Consider the following 18,920-nt stretch of genomic DNA (forward strand, 5'->3'; position numbering starts at 1 on the left):
CTGCTAGAGATCAGGGGCAGTGTCATCCTGCTGGGGATTATGGGAAGTGTAGTCCTGCTAGGATTTAGGGGAAGTGTCATCCTGCTAGGGATTATGGGAAGTGTAGTCCTGCTAGGGATTATGAGAAGTGTAGCTGCTAGAGATCAGGGGAAGTGTCATCCTGCTAGGGATTATGGGAAGTGTAGTCCTGCTAGAGGTCAGGGGCAGTGTCATCCTGCTAGGGATCAGGGGCAGTGTCGTCCTGCTAGAGATCAGGGGCAGTGTCATCCTGCTAGGGGAAGTGTCATCCTGCTAGGGATTATGGGAAGTGTAGTCCTGCTAGGGGAAGTGTCATCCTGCTAGGGATTATGGGAAGTGTAGTCCTGCTAGGGGAAGTGTCATCCTGCTAGGGATTATGGGAAGTGTAGTCCTGCTAGGGATCAGGGGAAGTGTCATCCTGCTAGGGATTATGGGAAGTGTAGTCCTGCTAGGGATCAGGGGAAGTGTCATCCTGCTAGGGATTATGGGAAGTGTAGTCCTGCTAGGGATCAGGGGAAGTGTCATCCTGCTAGGGATTATGGGAAGTGTAGTCCTGCTAGGGATCAGGGGAAGTGTCATCCTGCTAGGGATTATGGGAAGTGTAGTCCTGCTAGGGATCAGGGAACGTTTAGTCTTGCTAGCGATTATGAAGTGTTCGGAAGTGTTATCCTGCTAGGGATTATGGGAAGTGTAGTCCTGCTAGGGATTATAGGAAGTGTAGTCCTGCTAGGGGTTAGGGGAAGTGTAGTCCTGCTAGGGGAAGTTTCATCCTGCTAGGGATCAGGGGAATTGTCATCCTGCTAGGGATTATTGGAAGTGTAGTCCTGCTAGTGATTATGGGAAGTGTCATCCTGCTAGGGATTATGGGAAGTGTAGTCCTGCTAGGGATCAGGGGCAGTGTCATCCTGCTAGGGATTATTGGAAGTGTAGTCCTGCTAGTGATTATGGGAAGTGTCATCCTGCTAGGGATTATGGGAAGTGTAGTCCTGCTAGGGATCAGGGGCAGTGTCATCCTGCTAGGGATTATTGGAAGTGTAGTCCTGCTAGTGATTATGGGAAGTGTCATCCTGCTAGGGATTATGGGAAGTGTAGTCCTGCTAGGGGAAGTGTCATCCTGCTAGGGGAAGTGTCATCCTGCTAGGGATTATGGGAAGGGTCATCTTGCTAGGGATTATGGGAAGTGTCATCCTGCTAGGGATTATGGGAAGTGTCATCCTGCTAGGGATTATGGGAAGTGTCATCCTGCTAGGGATTATGGGAAGTGTCATCCTGCTAGGGATTATGGGAAGTGTCATCCTGCTAGGGATTATGGGAAGTGTCGTCCTGCTAGGGGTTATGGGAAATGTAGTCCTGCTAGGGATTATGGGAAGTGTAGTCCTGCTAGGGGAAGTGTCATCCTGCTAGGGATTATGGGAAGTGTAGCTGCTAGAGATCAGGGGAAGTGTAGTTCTGCTAGGGGTTAGGGGAAGTGTCATCCTGCTAGGGATCAGGGGAAGTGTCATCCTGCTAGGGATTATGGGAAGTGTCATCCTGCTAGGGGTTAGGGGAAGTGTCATCCTGCTAGGGATTATGGGAAGTGTAGTCCTGCTAGGGATCAGGGGCAGTGTCATCCTGCTAGGGATTATTGGAAGTGTAGTCCTGCTAGTGATTATGGGAAGTGTCATCCTGCTAGGGATTATGGGAAGTGTAGTCCTGCTAGGGGAAGTGTCATCCTGCTAGGGGAAGTGTCATCCTGCTAGGGATTATGAGAAGTGTAGCTGCTAGAGATCAGGGGAAGTGTCATCCTGCTGGGGATTATGGGAAGGGTCATCTTGCTAGGGATTATGGGAAGTGTCATCCTGCTAGGGATTATGGGAAGTGTCATCCTGCTAGGGATTATGGGAAGTGTCATCCTGCTAGGGATTATGGGAAGTGTCATCCTGCTAGGGATTATGGGAAGTGTCATCCTGCTAGGGATTATGGGAAGTGTCGTCCTGCTAGGGGTTATGGGAAATGTAGTCCTGCTAGGGATTATGGGAAGTGTAGTCCTGCTAGGGGAAGTGTCATCCTGCTAGGGATTATGGGAAGTGTAGCTGCTAGAGATCAGGGGAAGTGTAGTTCTGCTAGGGGTTAGGGGAAGTGTCATCCTGCTAGGGATCAGGGGAAGTGTCATCCTGCTAGGGATTATGGGAAGTGTCATCCTGCTAGGGGTTAGGGGAAGTGTCATCCTGCTAGGGATTATGGGAAGTGTAGTCCTGCTAGGGATTATGGGAAGTGTCGTCCTGCTAAGGATTATGGGAAGTGTCGTCCTGCTAGGGGTTAGGGGAAGTTTCATCCAGGTAGGGATTATGGGAAGTGTAGTCCTGCTAGGGATTATGGGAAATTTAGTCCTGCTAGGGATCAGGGGAAGTGTCATCCTGCTAGGGGTTAGGGGAAGTTTCATCCAGGTAGGGATTATGGGAAGTGTAGTCCTGCTAGGGATTATGGGAAATTTAGTCCTGCTAGGGATCAGGGGAAGTGTCATCCTGCTAGGGGTTAGGGGAAGTTTCATCCAGGTAGGGATTATGGGAAGTGTAGTCCTGCCAGGGATTATGGGAAATTTAGTCCTGCTAGGGATCAGGGGAAGTGTCATCCTGCTAGGGGTTAGGGGAAGTTTCATCCAGGTAGGGATTATGGGAAGTGTAGTCCTGCCAGGGATTATGGGAAATTTAGTCCTGCTAGGGATCAGGGGAAGTGTCATCCTGCTAGGGATTAGTGGTGGCTGTCCAGTATGCTCAGACATGGTGGAGGGGCTAGTGATGTGGGGAAACCAGTACTGGAGATAGATTTTCGCCAAGATTGTGACAAACTAGCTTTCCAGGCAGTGAAAATGTGATGTGTGTTTATATATAGTGTTAAGGTGGCCACACACCATACAATTTTTAAAATATCTGTTCAATTTAAGAATTGCAATCGATTTTTCTGACTGATTGTAACATTTCAAAAACATGACCAATGTACTACACACGTATGTTCAATTTTTCCCCCAATTATAATAAAAATGATTGGAAACTCTGACAAAATTGCTAGGGTGTGTATATTAATAAATTGACAATTCAACACACACCATACAATCTTTAGAAAGATTGAAGAAAAATATCTGGCATTCCGGATCGATTAAAATCGAAGAAAACGGGAAATACGATCGGATTTTTCAGTCGAATGAAAAAAAAAAAGCTTTAGATTTTTTTCGGGAGATCCGATCGTTTTTATCGAATTACTGTAAAATCGGATAATTTTATTGTATCGTGTGTGGCCACCTTTAGGGAGCAAGTCAGATTTGGGATGTTATTTTAGTAGCTTTTACATGCAGTTTCATTTCAATAATGAGTTGATGCTTGGATGAGGGTTAGGCTAGCTGTTAAAGTGAAATATCACTTCTAAGTAGATAAGTTAAACCAAGAAACCATAACCAAGAATTTAACTTCATCCCAATCAGTGGCTGATACTCCCTTTCCCATGAGAAATCATTTCCTTTTCACAAACGGATCATCAGGGGGCGCTGTATGACTGATATTGTGGTAAAACCCCTCCCACAGTATGATGTCAGGACCATGGTGCTGACATCACTCTGTGGGAGCCTTGTTGCATTGTGGGAAATAAAGCTGTTTCCAACTGCCAAAAAAAGCAAGCAGCATCTTCTTCCACTGACATCACCTGCCAGCAGTAAAAATGTCACCATGTGATAAATGTCAGAATGTAAATCGAGGAGAGGGAAGATTTTACAATGGGCAAACCCTGACTAAATCATTTATACATAAATATTGTAAAAATGAAGCACTTTTTTATTACATTGTTTTCACTGGAGTTCCTCTTTAACTCATCCCCCTTAATGGTTTTATAAGGTGTATAATAAAAAAACCTTCTGAAATCCGGCTCTCTTCAGCAGTGACATCTGTAACGTACGGTGCGACAGAAGTACGTCATACCCTAAGGCTAGATATAAACACATAACCATGTTTATATAGAGGTGGCCCCAGGCGGAGCTTGCTGCGTACGTCTGTCACTCCATATGTACAATACGGATCTGCTCCTGATCCTGACCAACATGGACCAGGTGCTCTGCCAGTTCCGGAGTCTGGCTTCTGGATTTTCAGGGGAGAAAGTCAGAGAAGGTATTTTAATTTTATGGAAACTTTAAGGGCTGAATATTGGTAATCTGAATTTTCATTGAAAGTGGAGTAGCTTTTCAAACGAGGGCTAGGCTATTGTTAGGTTATCAGGTGAGTGACAGGTTAGTATATGGTATTACATATATCAGTCATCTGTAATTTAAACTCTGGTACTTAAAGGGGAACTTCAGCCTAAACAAACATACTGTCATTAAGTTACATTAGCTATGTTAATTAAAATAGATAGGTAATATAATCTTTTACCCACCCTGTTTTAAAAGAACAGGCAAATATTTGTGATTTCAAGGGGGCAGCCATCTTTTTGGTTGAAAGGAGGTGACAGGGAGCATGAGACACAGTTCCAACTGTCCTTTGTCCTGATCACCCCTCCCAGTTGCTAGGCAATGAGAACAGCAACAACAGAAATCCCATCATGCTTTGCACAGCATCAGTGGAAAAATGCCCGGGCAGTTTTCTTTGATGGGGCGGAGTTTAGCTTCTGTGCAGCTAAAAATGAGGCTTTGGTTAGAAAAACAACATTCTGATGCTGTGAAACTGTTAAAGAAACACCAAGCCTTTTCAGTGCTCCTGAGTAAATTTTTAGTCTGGAGGTTCACTTTAACTCTGTGATCTATTCTCTTCCAGGCTAGTCTTGTTCTGTCACACCTGATAAGCAGATGTCAGATATGTAAGTAAGGCAGCTACACACTGCCATGGGTGTGTGTGTGTGTGTGTGTGTGTGGGGGGGGTGGGGGGGTGGGGGGGGGGGTGGGGGGGGTCTCTTTAGGAGAGGCATCTGCACTCTATTCCCTTCCTGGCTTTTTTTGTCAGACCTTATAAGGAGATAACAGATATGTAAGTCAGACAGTACTGTACACTGCAGGGGGAGATGTGGGGAAGCGCTCAGCATCTCAGCAGTATTTGGGAAGCCCATAGTTAGCAGTAGTTGGCCAAAATGTTTTCAGGTTTCTTTAGGGGGCGGGGGACATCTGCACCCTGCTCTCTCCCGGTCCTGTTCTGCCAGACCTGATTAGCAGATTACAGATATGCAAATAATGCAGCTGCACACTGCAGGGGGAGGCGTGGGGAATTGTCCAGCGTCTCGGCAGTATTTGGGAAGCCCATAGTCCTCAATAGTCAGCCAGAAGGTTCTTGGGGGGGGGGGGGGGGGGGGCATCTGCACCCTGTTCCCTTCCTGTGCTGTTATGTCAGACCTGATCAGCGGATGACAGATATGTAAGTAATGCAGCTGCACACTGCGGGGGAGGCGCGGGGAAGCGCCCAGTAGTAGCCAGAATGTTGTCAGGATTCTTTAAGGGGAGGACATCTGCACCCTATTCCCTTTCTGTCCTGTTCTGTCAGACCTGATTAGCAGATATGTAGATAATGCAGTGGGGAGTGTGCAGGGGAGACACAGGGAAGCGTTCAGCATCTCAGCAATATTTGGGAAGCCCATCCTTATCAATAATCCGCTAGAAGATTGTCGGGCCTCTTCAGGGGGACAAATCCGTCACACTTTGTAACTATATTATTGATGGGGGGCAGTTGGTTTGACATAATGTAGCATATTTATGCGTTCACTTATCCTTTAAGTGCTCAGTAATGAATTGTCCGTCTTGCAGTCCTCCTCGGAGATAAATACCATCAAGTTACTAAAGAGCATCGGATGCCTCTTATTCCATCATTGAAATAGCCGTATCCATTAGGAGGAATGTTTGCATTCAGTAATGCGGTCTCTCTGCATACAGATGCATTTCCCATCCATTAACCTGCAATCATTAACAGGGCATTACCTTCCTGATAAGAGATACCTCTCCTTGTGTCACCGGAGGTGTACTCTCTTATTGATTCCAGTACCTGAAGATCCTCTGCCCTTATAATGGGGGAAGCAAGCAGCCACTATGGGTGGGGGGTAACTGATATAAACTCACCCATCCTTGTATTTCTGCATATCATTGCTTCTGGCTGCGATTGTTCAGTGCTGTGTATGTTCATTGCCAAGATGCCTGTGCCAAGGCCTGCAGCTGCTTGTCGTCAGAGGCTGCGAGAACTGGTGTGTTCCAATGCCTGCAACTTCACCCCTCTACATTTACAATTATCTTCCTTGTGTCCCCTTTTTTTTTATTACGAGCGTTTTTATTAATTTTCTCAACAATAACAGAAAAGACATAATAAAGGGGAAAAAAAAGATGTACGTCAATCTAGCAAGAATACATACATGATGACATGAATAAGAACCAAGAGATCAACAATGAATGCAGGTTTGAAAGACATGACCTTCTTTACAACGGCGTAAATCTGAGGAAACAGCGTATTATGTACAGTAGGAACAAATAACGTATTGTCGTATTACAGTTAGGTCTGTTGCAAGTCTTGTACTGCTACAGTAATGTCTGAATTAGGAATCGTGGTTTCTGCTGCATGGATCCATCTGTGCCATTATCTATGGAATTTATTGAACTGACTGCAAGACTGATAAGTGAGTTTATATATTGGAAGTGCTAAATTAACAAGCTTTTTCCACAACAAAGTAGGGAGCGTAGGTAATTTCTACTTAAGGACTAATAATTTCCTAGCTTAATACAATAAGATGCGAAGTAGTGTCAACTGATATTTGCTACATGCCACGTCTCCCAATGACTCCCAACAGACAAAGTTTCTTGTGTACCTGCTTACACACACACACACACACCCCTACACACACCTACACACACACACACACACCCCTACACACACCTACACACACACACACCTACACACACACACACACACACTGTACACACACACACACACTGTACACACACACACTGTACACACACACACACACTGTACACACACACACACACACTGTACACACACACACACACACACTGTACACACACACACACACACACACACACACCTACACCTACACACACCTACACACACCTACACACACACACACCTACACACACCTACACACACACATATACACACACACACACACACACCTACACACACACACACACCTACACACACACACTGTTGTTTACTCTTGCCGTCCTCCTCCGCCTCCTTGTTCATCCCCAGCTGGCCCTGGTAAGTTGACCAGTCGACACAGTCCGGTCGTGCATGCTCCCGCGTCTTGCTCCCGGCGACGGGAGTGTGTGCACGGACTAGCAAGGAGCGGAGGACATTCTGGGGCCAATTGAGTACAAATGAAAAAGCGGAGGAGGATGGCGTGGGAGCGGTAAGCCTGGTGGGGGCTGGAGGAAGGCCCAGGTGTGTATATTTTTTTTTAAGTCCCCATCAGGTTAAATTTAAAATTAAAAGCATGGAACTGAGGAGATTGGTCAATTTACATACAATCAACTATTAACCCTCTACACTCAAGACACAGGAAGCTGGAACGCTAGGGCCTAATTCACTATTCGGTGCTAACCTAGTTAGCATGCCCAAAGGCTTTGGGCATGCTAACTAGGGTGCTAAGTAGTTAGCACCAAGAAAAGTGAATCCGCTCGCGAGCAAAGTCCAGCGCAAAAAACTTTGTGCGCGCAAAGGCTGGTGCGCGCGAAATGTCGACGAAAACAGCGCAACCGATGCACCCTTAACGTCACACCCATGCGCCGTTAAGGTCGCAACCAGTGCGACCTTATAGGCGCATTGGGTGCACCGTTTTTGTTTCGCGCGCACCTACCTTTGCTTACGCGCTGGACTTTGCGCGCGAGCGCTACTTAGCGCGCACAAAGTGTCTTTAGGAGTGAAGAGGGGCTTTTCACAAGCGTGCTCACAGTTAGCACCGCTTTGTGAATCAAGCCCTAGGAGCGAGAAAAACTAGGTTGCAAATTGTTGTAGAACAAGGACATTAGCTTCCATAGTGGATTGCATGTAAAAGCATTGTGTACTAGACCTTTTCACCAGCGTTGAGGTTTCCTCTTGTGGAATGGGTCCCTACTCTACCTATACTAGTCAGAGCCTGTTTTTTCCTTTAGAATCTTGGTCCCTAAGCAGGATGAGTATAGCCACCCCTCCTTGTGTGTTCCAGTAGCTATAATGGTCGGCTGAAGTCAGGGCCGGGCCGAAGCATAGGCTGGAGAGGCTCCAGCCTCAGGGCGCAGTGTAGGAGGGGGCGCAGAATTCATACAGCTGTCATTCCTAATTGTGTTTGAAGCAGAAAGAAATAAGAAAAGGGGATACATAGCAGTGACTGCAAGCCAGATAACTAGATATTAAGGTGTTGGGGAGGTTGTGGGCCCTGTGGTGCCTCTTAGTCTAATAGCAATCAGTGTGTGACGGCTGGGGTGGCAGGGATGGAGGGGCGCACTTTGGTGTCTCAGCCTTGGGTGCTGGAGGACCTTGTCCCGGCTCTGGCTGAAGTGGCTTTCTTGTTCCCAATGCCAGCAAAGCCTATTTATTGAATGGTGTGAATAGTGTAGTTTGTCGCTCCCTGGGGATCTCAGAATGATTTAGGTGCATTCATGTGTTCCCTAGAATGGTTGAACCTGAGGAGCCTCAGCGTGAATCCCAGTTCAAGAGCTTGAAATGTTTGCTTGCTTGCTGACTAGTGTAGGAGATTAGGGACCCTTACCACAAAAGGAAACCTCAGTGCTGGTGAAAGGGTCAAGTAAAGAATACTTTTGCATGCAATCCTTTTTGAAGCCTAATATCCACTTTCTTCAATCGAATACAATTTGCAACCTTGTTGTTGTTTTCTTTATCTCTGCTAGTGTTCCAGCTTGCTGTGCGTGAAGAGGGTTAATGATTCTTTCCATTACCCTGATCACGTGACAACATGATGCTGTGGGGTTTTTTTTAGCAATGGCTCCTCCCATTAACCTGAACACATAACCCCAAAGACCTGTTAGTCTTTAGCCCTGGCTCCTCCCATTACCCTGATCAAGTGTTACAGCAGGGAGTGTGTCTGAAATGAAATCACTGCAATGTTACAGCCTGAAAGAGGCACATATTACTTATAGTAAACAGTAGGACATGAACCTTTACAGACTGTATAGTAAATGCTTAAAGGACACATCCGAGGACAATAAAAAAAAAAGTTCTACTGATCTGGGGCTTCCTCCAGCCCCTAGCAGCCGATATGTCCCTCGGCAAAGCTCTGCTTCCAGCCAGTGGCCCGGGTTTCCCCCAGTTACAAATGCCTACCTTGCTAAGTTGGTATCTTCTGTGCCAGTGCTTGCGCACGGCCACACTGTTTGCGGTTTCACTCCAGTAGGCAGGAACGTTCTGCGCATGCGCAATAGTTCTGAATCTGTGCAGAACGCTTCAGGCCACATGATCGTGAGCGGCGCACAGGCACAGAAGATGCTGACCTAGCGAGGTCCGAATCTGCAACGGAGGCGATCTCGGGACACCAGAGCTGCGGCAAGGTACATATCGGCGGCCAGGTGCTAGAGGAAGGCCCAGGTAAGTAGAACTTTTTTTTTTTGTTTCGTTTTTCCCCGGACATTTCCTTTAAAGGAAATCCTAAAGGAAACCAGAGATCAAAAATAATAAAAGATTTAGACATACCTGGGGCTTCCTTCAGCCCTCCGCTGCCTGCAGCTCCAGTATCGGGTCCTGTTATTTCGGCCAGTCGTGGCCAGTCTGCGCATAAGAAAGTTGCACTCTCTACGTAACTCTCCAGTGGCCTCTGGAGAGATATGTAAAGAGCGCACTTCCTCTTGTGCAGACTGGCCGAAATAACAGGACCCGATACTGGAGCTGCAGGCAGCAGAGGGCTGAAGGAAGCCCCAGGTATGTCTAAATCTTTTTTTATTTTTGATCTGTGGTGCACTTTAAGTCAAATAGAAAAACAAAAAAAGATTTTAACTTACCTGGGACTTCTTCCAGCCCCCCGGTTGCTTTTTTTTTTACTTAACTTAAGATCTCCTTTAATTATATGGCTTGTTTGAAGAAAGTATAGTTCTCGTGACAGTTCCTAACTCCAGCTTTCCATACATGGATCATCCAGCGTTGTGATCCGCTGGTGGGACCAGGAGCCGGGTCAGTAGCCGTGTATCTCCCTACCTGTCCCTGGACTGCATACCTAATGAGGCCCCGAGCACAATGCGCTGCTCACTGGCGGCCGCTATGATGAAAAGCTTCTCCTCAAAGTGTATTTTACAGCCCAGATTGATGCATTACCGACATTACAGAACAGAGCACCGGCGCGGGAGAAACGCGGCCGCTTTCATCCTCCGAAGGCTTCCTGGCACCAAATTGCCATAAATAGCTGTTTGACTGATTAAAGCGAGAGGATGGAGACTGATCTGATTGCAGGAGAGCTCCACTGGCTGTTTGTCAACTCTTATTTACTCGCTACATATTTGTGTTGCCATGGCGATCAGAACACTCATCACGTCAGCTTCATTTCCATATAGAATGCCTGGCCAGCGTGTATACTATGCTGGACTATGCAGAGCCCATACAGGGCCGACATTGTGCAAAGCCAATCAGATTGCTGACTGCAAGGTTTCAATGTGCTTAAAGCAAACCTGAAGTGAAAGTGGAAAGTCAAAATAACCATACACATGTCATACTTACCTCCCGTGTAGTCTACTCATCAATCTCTTTCTCCTCTCCCGCGTCCTGTCTGACCACTGTGATCAATGGAATTTTCCATCCTACAATCTTAAAAATGGCCATAACCCCCATAACAGCTTCCTGGTCAGCACACTGAGGAACTCCAGTTAAAATAATGTAATAAAAAATGGCTTAATTTTTTTACAACAATGATGTATAAATGATTTGGTCCGTGTTTGCCCATTGTAAATTCTTATATCTCCCTGATTTACATTCTGGCATTTATCACATTGTAAAATTTTTACTGCTGGCAGGTGATGTCACTGGATGGAGATGCTGCTTTTTTTTTTTGGAAACAGCTGTTATTTCCCAACAATGCAACAAGGCTCCCACAGTGTGATCTCAGCACCATGGTCCTGACCTCATCACACTTTGGGGGGGGGTTTCACTACAATATCAGCTATACAGCGCCCCCTGATGAACCTTTTTTGAAAAGGTAAAGATTTCTCATGGGAAAGGGGGGTATCAGCTACTGATTGGGATTAAGTTCAATTCTTGGATAAGCTTTCTCTTTAAAGGGACTCCGAGCAGTGCAGACACGATGGAAAGTTGCAAACCATTTTGAAGCTCTCTTTCTCCTCTTTCCAACGATATATAAACCGCTACACTACGCCTTTTAGTTTTCGCTATTTTCCCCGACAAAGTCGATTGCGAAAATAACGAAAACTAAAAGGCGTAGGGCGGTGGTTTAGGTGTCGTTGGAAAGAGGAGAAAGAGAGCTTCAAAATGGTATGCATCTTTCCATAGTTACTTGTATTACACAGGACGATACTTTTCAGTGTCAGCAGCTCCATTCAACTGTCGACTTTGGGCAAAGTCGTCCTGTGTAATACAAGTAACTATGGAAAGATGCATACCATTTTGAAGCTCTCTTTCTCCTCTTTCCAACGACACCTAAACCACCGCCCTACGCCTTTTAGTTTTCGTTATTTTCGCAATCGACTTCGATCGCGACTTCGCTACTTCGATCGCGAAAATAGCGAAAACTAAAAGGCGTGGGGCGGCGGTTTAAATATCATTGGAAAGAGGAGAAAGAGAGCTTCAAAATGATATGCATCTTTCCATAGTTTCTGCACTGCTCGGAGTCCCTTTAAACTGCAATATCGCCCACTTGAGCCATAGGGAAACACGGACATTACCTTGCCCATCAGTTTTCCTTTCAGTTATAACTGACAGCAACTGATTCATTTCAATTCTGACAAAATCTTGTTAGAACTGGAAGAAATCGTAAGGAGAAAATGGTGACTTTCTGAGAGGAACTGACGCCAAGGTAAGTATGTAATATTCATTTGCAGGGACATCATGTGTTTATTTTAAATAATTTAACTTGGTTCAGGTTCCCTTTAAAATGCCTAAAAATGGAGTCCTAATCCACCAGTGTATTTAATCCACCTGTTAAATATTGTGTGGGCCTCCAAAGCTGCTCTGAACCATCGGGGCCGGGACCCCACAAGACTTCAGAAGGTGTCCTGTGGTATCTGTCAACACATTAACTGACTGCACATTTGAATTATCTGTCCTCTATGGCTATGTTTCCTCTTGTATGTTGCAAATTCGTCATGGAAACCGCGCAAATGAATTTGCATGCGCATTTATGCAAATTGTAATGCGAAATCGCAGTAAATTCACATACTTTTTTTTCCAAATGTGCTTTTTTAACCATGTTAGTGCCTGTGTGCTTTTTTGTTGAAATTTACACGAAAACACATGCAAATTCGCGTGGTAAACCACATGGGGAAAACGCAGGCGAATTTCCTATTCATTATGTTACATGTGAATCGCACACCTTTGCGTGCACTGTACGAATTCTGATGGCTCTGCTGGGCAGAGTTTTTCTGCACAGCCCTGCACGCAGATTCTGTTTATAGTGGAAACAGGCCCAGTGACTTGTATTGTCATGCGAATCTGCGTGCAGAAAGTGCATGCGAATTTGCGTTATTGGAAAAGGGCCCTTAGGCTAAGTTCCGGATAACGGGGACTGTGCTGTACAGTATATGTTGTTACAGTGCCTCTTTCATACACTATATAGTGTTTATATCATGCCTCCTTTTTGGAAGATCTACTCCAGGTTTGAGACTCTGCTGCCTGGCCATTTGCTCCCCCCGGTGGATCTACAATCCTGCAGGCAATGACAACACTTGTCAGGGTATGGCTGCATAATTTGCCCCACGTCATTACGTATGGTTCAGCCGTGGGACGCACCCAACCCAAAGACGCTTGAGCACATGCGTACATTTGTCCGCATGCGGCCGCGTCATGCATGCGGGAATTTCTGGATTGGCCGGTGGGATCACATGAGCGCACCCGGAAGTGACATATAAGGAAGCGCTGTTCTGCCGGCGTGGAGCCTCTTTCCTCGCTGCCAAGATCACTACTGGTCCTTGATGATGCATCCTTGATGTGAAACAATTGTTGACCGAGGGGTCTCTATGCGGGGTGCACCTGGATGGGGTGAAGTATTGTCTTTATTGCTACATCTGTTGGAAGAGTTTGCTGATGCAACATTAAACACAGAGGTGTGCATTTTACTGGTGCCCACGTATTCTTTTTGTTTGGACAGTGCCTTTTTCAGTTAGCCATTCACTTAAAGATTGCCACCCCGATGTAGCAAAACCTTTGATCCCTCACCTATTGGAAATTATCCATCCTGTCTGGTTAAAAGTTTTGAATGATTTCAGGTTAAACTCGAGGCTGTAGATTTCATGATCAGAATCCGTTTTATTTCTGAGAGATTCAATCAGAAAGACCAAATTTGCCAGAAAATGGGAAAGCAGATTAGTGTGTGGCCACTTTAAAGTGGTCCTGAACTCTTGCACAGGACTAAATAAATCTGTAGAGGAATGCACCCTGTGTGTATTTAGAGAGTTTAGCCAGTTAAATTCCCCCTCATTTGTGTTTAAAGGGAAGGTCCAAGCAAAATAAATAAATGAGATTCACTTACCTGGGGCTTCTACCAGCCCCATGCAGCCATCCTGTGCCCTCGTAGTCACTCACTGCTGCTCCAGTCCCCCGCTGGCAGCTTGCCAACCTCAGAGGTCGGCGGGCCGCATTGCGTACATTTTTACGCATTCCCGCTAGTGCAGGAACATTTACATATACATTTTTACGCATTACTGGTTCAATGCGTAACTTGTTATTCCCTTTAATCACAAGTTGTAATCTGATCTATCCACTGTGTCACATGACTGCCTATGTCAGAGACGGCCGATAAGGGCATTTGAAAGCACAGGCTGTAAACAATACATCTGCTTCCATGAATCAGGAAGTAGAAACAGTGCAGATTTATTGTAGGATTTGTATCAGCTGTAACAAAGAAATGTTTTTTGTTTAAAGGTGATTATGCTGTTGTGTATGTTTTAGAGCAGAGGGGAGTTCTGAGTTCAGGTCCGCTGTAACACTACAGCAATGTCCCGCTTTCTTGCTCCTGCGTCTTTTCATTTTTTGCGTCATAAAAAAAAAGAAAGTTTGACCACGTTGGCATTTTTCCCGTGTCCAAACGTTTATATTGTGATTGTGTCACTGAACCCGCGTGCAGCAGGCAGAGTCATGGCGTCACTGCGAGCAGTATGGCGGTACGGCGATCTTTCTCTACGCGAGTGTCAGCGCAGGTCGTGTTTGGAGATAATAGCGGGGGAAATGACCGACCGCTGTAATCTGCCGCGTTTCTCGTTACTGGTCTATTCAGTGGAGGTAATTGAGCAGCATTCAGAGTCTCTGTGTGAATCACCGGGACGGGAGCGTTCTTCCTGCGACGGCCGCTCTCTGGCGTCATTCCTGTTGCTTGTTTCGCCAACACCGCCGACTCTTCCCGCGCAGGAGAGAGCGGCCATCGCCTCGTCAGACGCGTGATTATACATTGCTTGTCAGAGGAGATGTGCTGCGATTATTCATCACCTGTCAAACCATCAAAGCGCCCAACAAATCTTCCCCTTCCCCGCTCTATTTAATTTCGAGATAGCTTTATTATGTCGCTTCTAATATTTCCAAGTTAAACATTCTTTTTTTCCTCGCTCAACACTTGAATTTTTTTGTGTTGTGCATTTTTTTTAGTCTTAAAGTGGAATCAAGCCTTTAAAAGACCAAAAAGTTTTTTTTTTTATGTATTTATTTTTTACACACATTTTACAGAACATTTTTGTAATGAATTATGCATAAAAGGTTATGTTTAAAAAATTAAACAAACCTTGTAGTTCTACAAAATGATAAAAATGTAAATGCATGCAGCGCCAATTCATAGATTCTCTTCTCCTCAGCAGCTTCATGCTGCTTTTCACACTCCGCCCCTTTAAAGTGAACCAGAGACAAAGCACCCTCATGTATTTTACTATATATATCAGTGGGAACATTAGAGAAAACACCTAACCCTGCTCTCTGTTTCATCCTTCACTGCTCAGTCTGCTTGTTATCAGCCCTGATAAAATCCCCGACTGAGCATTCAGTCTGGCTTTGCTCAGGAGTCATTATAGCTGAGTCTGTCTTCTCTGATGTCTTTTCAAGCCCAAGCCTGCCCCCTTGTGGCTCTGATTTCCTGTCCTGTATACTGCAGCATCACAGAGAGCTGAGATGAGATGGGAGGAGCTGCTAATGTAAGGGTTTATTGAAAAACATGTTTTTTTATCTATATTTGTTAGTCATAAGAGGTTTTTAGAAATGGTGATTTCATTTTGCACACAGCCCACTAAATAATATGCTTTTCTCATGAACTGTGTTTTGCATGGAGTTTTAGTAAAAAAAACAAAACAGGTATAGCATTTATTTTGTAAAATCTGTCAGGGGATATGTTTATTTTGTGCCAAAGCGTTCATCTCTGGTTTCCTTTAAATTTTAAATCAATCTAAAGTCAAGACTGTCCACTCTAGTATAACAATCGTGATAGTGTGCAAAGAGGCGTGGCCTCAGCAGGCGGAGCAATCATTCACATGTGATTAAAGTTAAAGATTACTCAACAAGCTCATGGTGAACCACAACTCCTAGGGGTGTGTAATGCTGGGGATACACGGTACGTTTCTGTACCGTGTATCGACCAGCTGATCCGGCCAGCTGATAATATTCAGCTGGCCTGATCATGCCGCTCGACCCGCGCCCGCTCGATTCCCAACGGCGGACAATGGCAGGGAATCGAGCGCTGATAAGGAAGAGCCGGCGGGGGCGAGCGGCAATCGATCCGCATGCACGCACAGACGAGCGGGGATGCGCCGGCATCGAGCCGCTGGCTCGATCCGGCGCATAAAACGTGCCGTGTATGCCCGGCATTAGGAGCACAAAGGACGGGGATATTTATACAGGGGTTTTTTTGTGATACCGGTAATTATTTTAAAGAGGAACTCCAGTGAAAAGTAATTAAAAAGAAGTGCTTCATTTTTACAATAATTATGTATAAATAATTTAGTCAGTGTTTGCCCATTGTAAAATCTTTCCTCTCTCTGATTTACATTCTGACATTTATCACATGGTGACATATTTACTGCTGGCAGGTGATGTCAGTGGAAGGAGATGCTTGCTTGCTTTTTTTTTTTTTGGCAGTTGGAAACAGCTGTTATTTCCCCCAATGCAACAAGGCTCCCACAGTGTGATGTCAGTACCCTGGTCCTGACATCACACTGTGGGAGGGGTTTCACCACAATATCAGCCATAGAGAGCTCCCTGATGATCCGTTTGAGAAAAGGAATAGATGTCTCATGGGAAAGGGGGGATCAGCTACTGATTGGGATGAAGATCAATGCTTGGTGACAGTTTCTCTTTAAATACTAAATTAGCTTTGTATACAGACGATGACCAGTTCATGATATCAGCATATCTTTTCTTTCAGATGGAGATGGACTACAAGATCACCTCCTGCCCATCTGCGAGGACGACAAGTGCCTGAAGAGCGCCATCTATTTCCGGAAACACGGCAGCACTCAGGTCAGATATCATTGACATAGAGTAGAATGTAATAAATTGTTCAGGATAACCCACTTTTATGGTAATTTTCTTGGTTTCAGCATCAGAAACATTTCCTACACTTCCTATATCTATACATTGCTCTATATTGGTACGCAACTCCGCCCTCCCAGTGATGGTTATCCTAGGCTCTTTAGCTCCTCCCAGAGCATTCTGGTATTATTTTTGGAATTCTCATGAACAAACATTCCGTAGTGCTGTACCTGACAGGACTAAAAATGTCACCACCAGTGATACATTTCAGAATGTGAATCAGGGAGAGGAAAAATGTACAATGGGCAAACACTGACTGAAAGGTGAAGGCCCTGTGCTGGGGAGGAAACTCCCCCTCTGCTGGTAGTCATTTGTGTGCGGATCTCCTGGGTCATGTGATTGAGGTTTCCAACGGGAATTCCCCTTGAGCTGCAGCAAATATGAAAATTAATTGTGTGTAATGGTATTAATTAGCAAATGCCTTCTTTTTTAAGAACTGACCAATAAGCTAGAGAGAGACCACCACATACCGGTATGGTGAGGTCTCTGAGGAAGCGGTTCTGAACCCCCGAAACGGCTTTTACGGTGGTATCTCACTTTAACCTTTGCTTGTATGTCTTGCTGGCGCTAAACCATGAAAGCGTTAAAGAGACCCTGTACTGAAAAAAAGTCCCCTGGGGGGTACTTACCTCAGGAGGGGAAAGCCTCAGGGTCCCAATGCAGGCAATCCAGCGCTGGCTCCCCCGAAGTGTCCTGCATTCCTCCCTCAACAAGCCTGACAAGGCTTCCCATCCTCGTCTTCTCGAAGCGATATACAGACTTGTTATAATGGACTGCGTTTAATTTTTGAAAAGATCTACCTTAGATGACTCTAATGATAATGTAATAATTGGAATGCCTGGTAACGTGCCATTAGCCATTGTGGGGAGACGAAACGCCATATTCTCCCGCTGACTGAGTTGAAATATTTGCAGATTTCTATGCTGCCGGCGAGTTACTTAAAATAAACGCATTAACCTCCCTGGCGGTAAGCCCGTGCTGAGCACGGGCTATGCCGCCGGGAGGCACCGCTCAGGCCCCGCTGGGCCGATTTGCATAATTTTTTTTTTGCTACACGCAGCTAGCACTTTGCTAGCTGCGTGTAGCATCTGATCGCCGCCGCTACCCGCCGATCCGCCGCAATTCCTCTCGCCGCGGCCGCCCCCCCCCCCAGACCCCGTGCGCTGCCTGGCCAATCAGTGCCAGGCAGCGCTATGGGGCAGATCGGAGTCCCCTCTGACGTCACGACGTCGATGACGTCGGTGACGTCATCCCGCCCGTCGCCATGGCGACGGGGGAAGCCCTCCAGGAGATCCCGTTCTTTGAACAGGATCTCCTGATCTCCGATCGCCGGAGGCGATCGGAGGGGCTGGGGGGATGCCGCTGAGCAGCGGCTATCATGTAGCGAGACTTTGTCTCGCTACATGAAAAAAAAAAAAAAAAAATTAAAAAAAAAGATTTGCTGCCCCCTGGCGGATTTTTTGCAAACCGCCAGGGGGGTTAAGGGGATCACGATTCCAGGTTTTTTTTTTCCCTCATTAGTTTAAGTACAGAATTAGCAGAGAAATTATGTCTGCAAGTTGGCCGGCGATCAGCTAAGCAGGCGTTTCAGCATATTACCAATTAAAGTGACCAGCAGCAAGTGATGCTTAGCTGGAGGAATATATATATCCTGTCCAGTGGCATAGCTAAGGAGCTGTGGGCCCCGTTACAAGTTTTACAATGGGGCCCCCCAAGCACTCTATACATAACAATTGATACGGCGCACCAAAACCTGCCAATGGCAACTACAGTGTCAGAGGTGCAAGAAGTGGATGGGGAACAGCTTGTTAATGATTACTATTATCCAAAGTATCTATAGAAGGGATTATTATTATGAGCACAGGACCAATGGAGAGCTCATACTGTAGTTGAGGGAGGGCCCTTCGGGGCCCCGATGCTGTTGCTACCACTGCACCCCCTATTGCTACGCCCCTGATCCTGTACAGAACTTGCCTTATTACCTGATGTCTGTTGTAAAGCCTTATACACATACGCTAGATTACTGTCGTCCAGGGTGATCGGGAAAGCAGCAGGGACAGCCATACTATCCCATGAAAAACACATATGCACCGTGTTTTTCGGACTATAAGACACTCCTGACCATAAGACGCATCTAGGTTTAGAGGACAAAGACAGGGGGAAAAAATTATAACCTGGTGCATCCATGGTGAAGGAGCATCTTGTGGATTATGCTCCCTTGTACCTCCTGTGTCCCCC

At 45.9% G+C, this 18,920-nt stretch overlaps 1 protein-coding gene across 1 annotated transcript in view; it reads left to right on the plus strand.

Annotated features, from left to right (window-relative positions):
• ITFG1 (integrin alpha FG-GAP repeat containing 1) overlaps positions 1–18,920 on the plus strand; it is a 383,915-nt gene that overhangs the window by 164,053 nt on the left and 200,942 nt on the right. The window contains exon 9 of the mRNA XM_068261311.1: positions 16,516–16,610. Within this exon, the coding sequence (XP_068117412.1) occupies positions 16,516–16,610 (95 nt within the window). The remainder of the gene's footprint in view (positions 1–16,515; positions 16,611–18,920) is intronic.

The sequence above is a fragment of the Hyperolius riggenbachi genome, chromosome 11 (genome assembly GCF_040937935.1).
Source record: "Hyperolius riggenbachi isolate aHypRig1 chromosome 11, aHypRig1.pri, whole genome shotgun sequence".
NCBI classification, from domain to species: Eukaryota; Metazoa; Chordata; class Amphibia; order Anura; family Hyperoliidae; genus Hyperolius; species Hyperolius riggenbachi.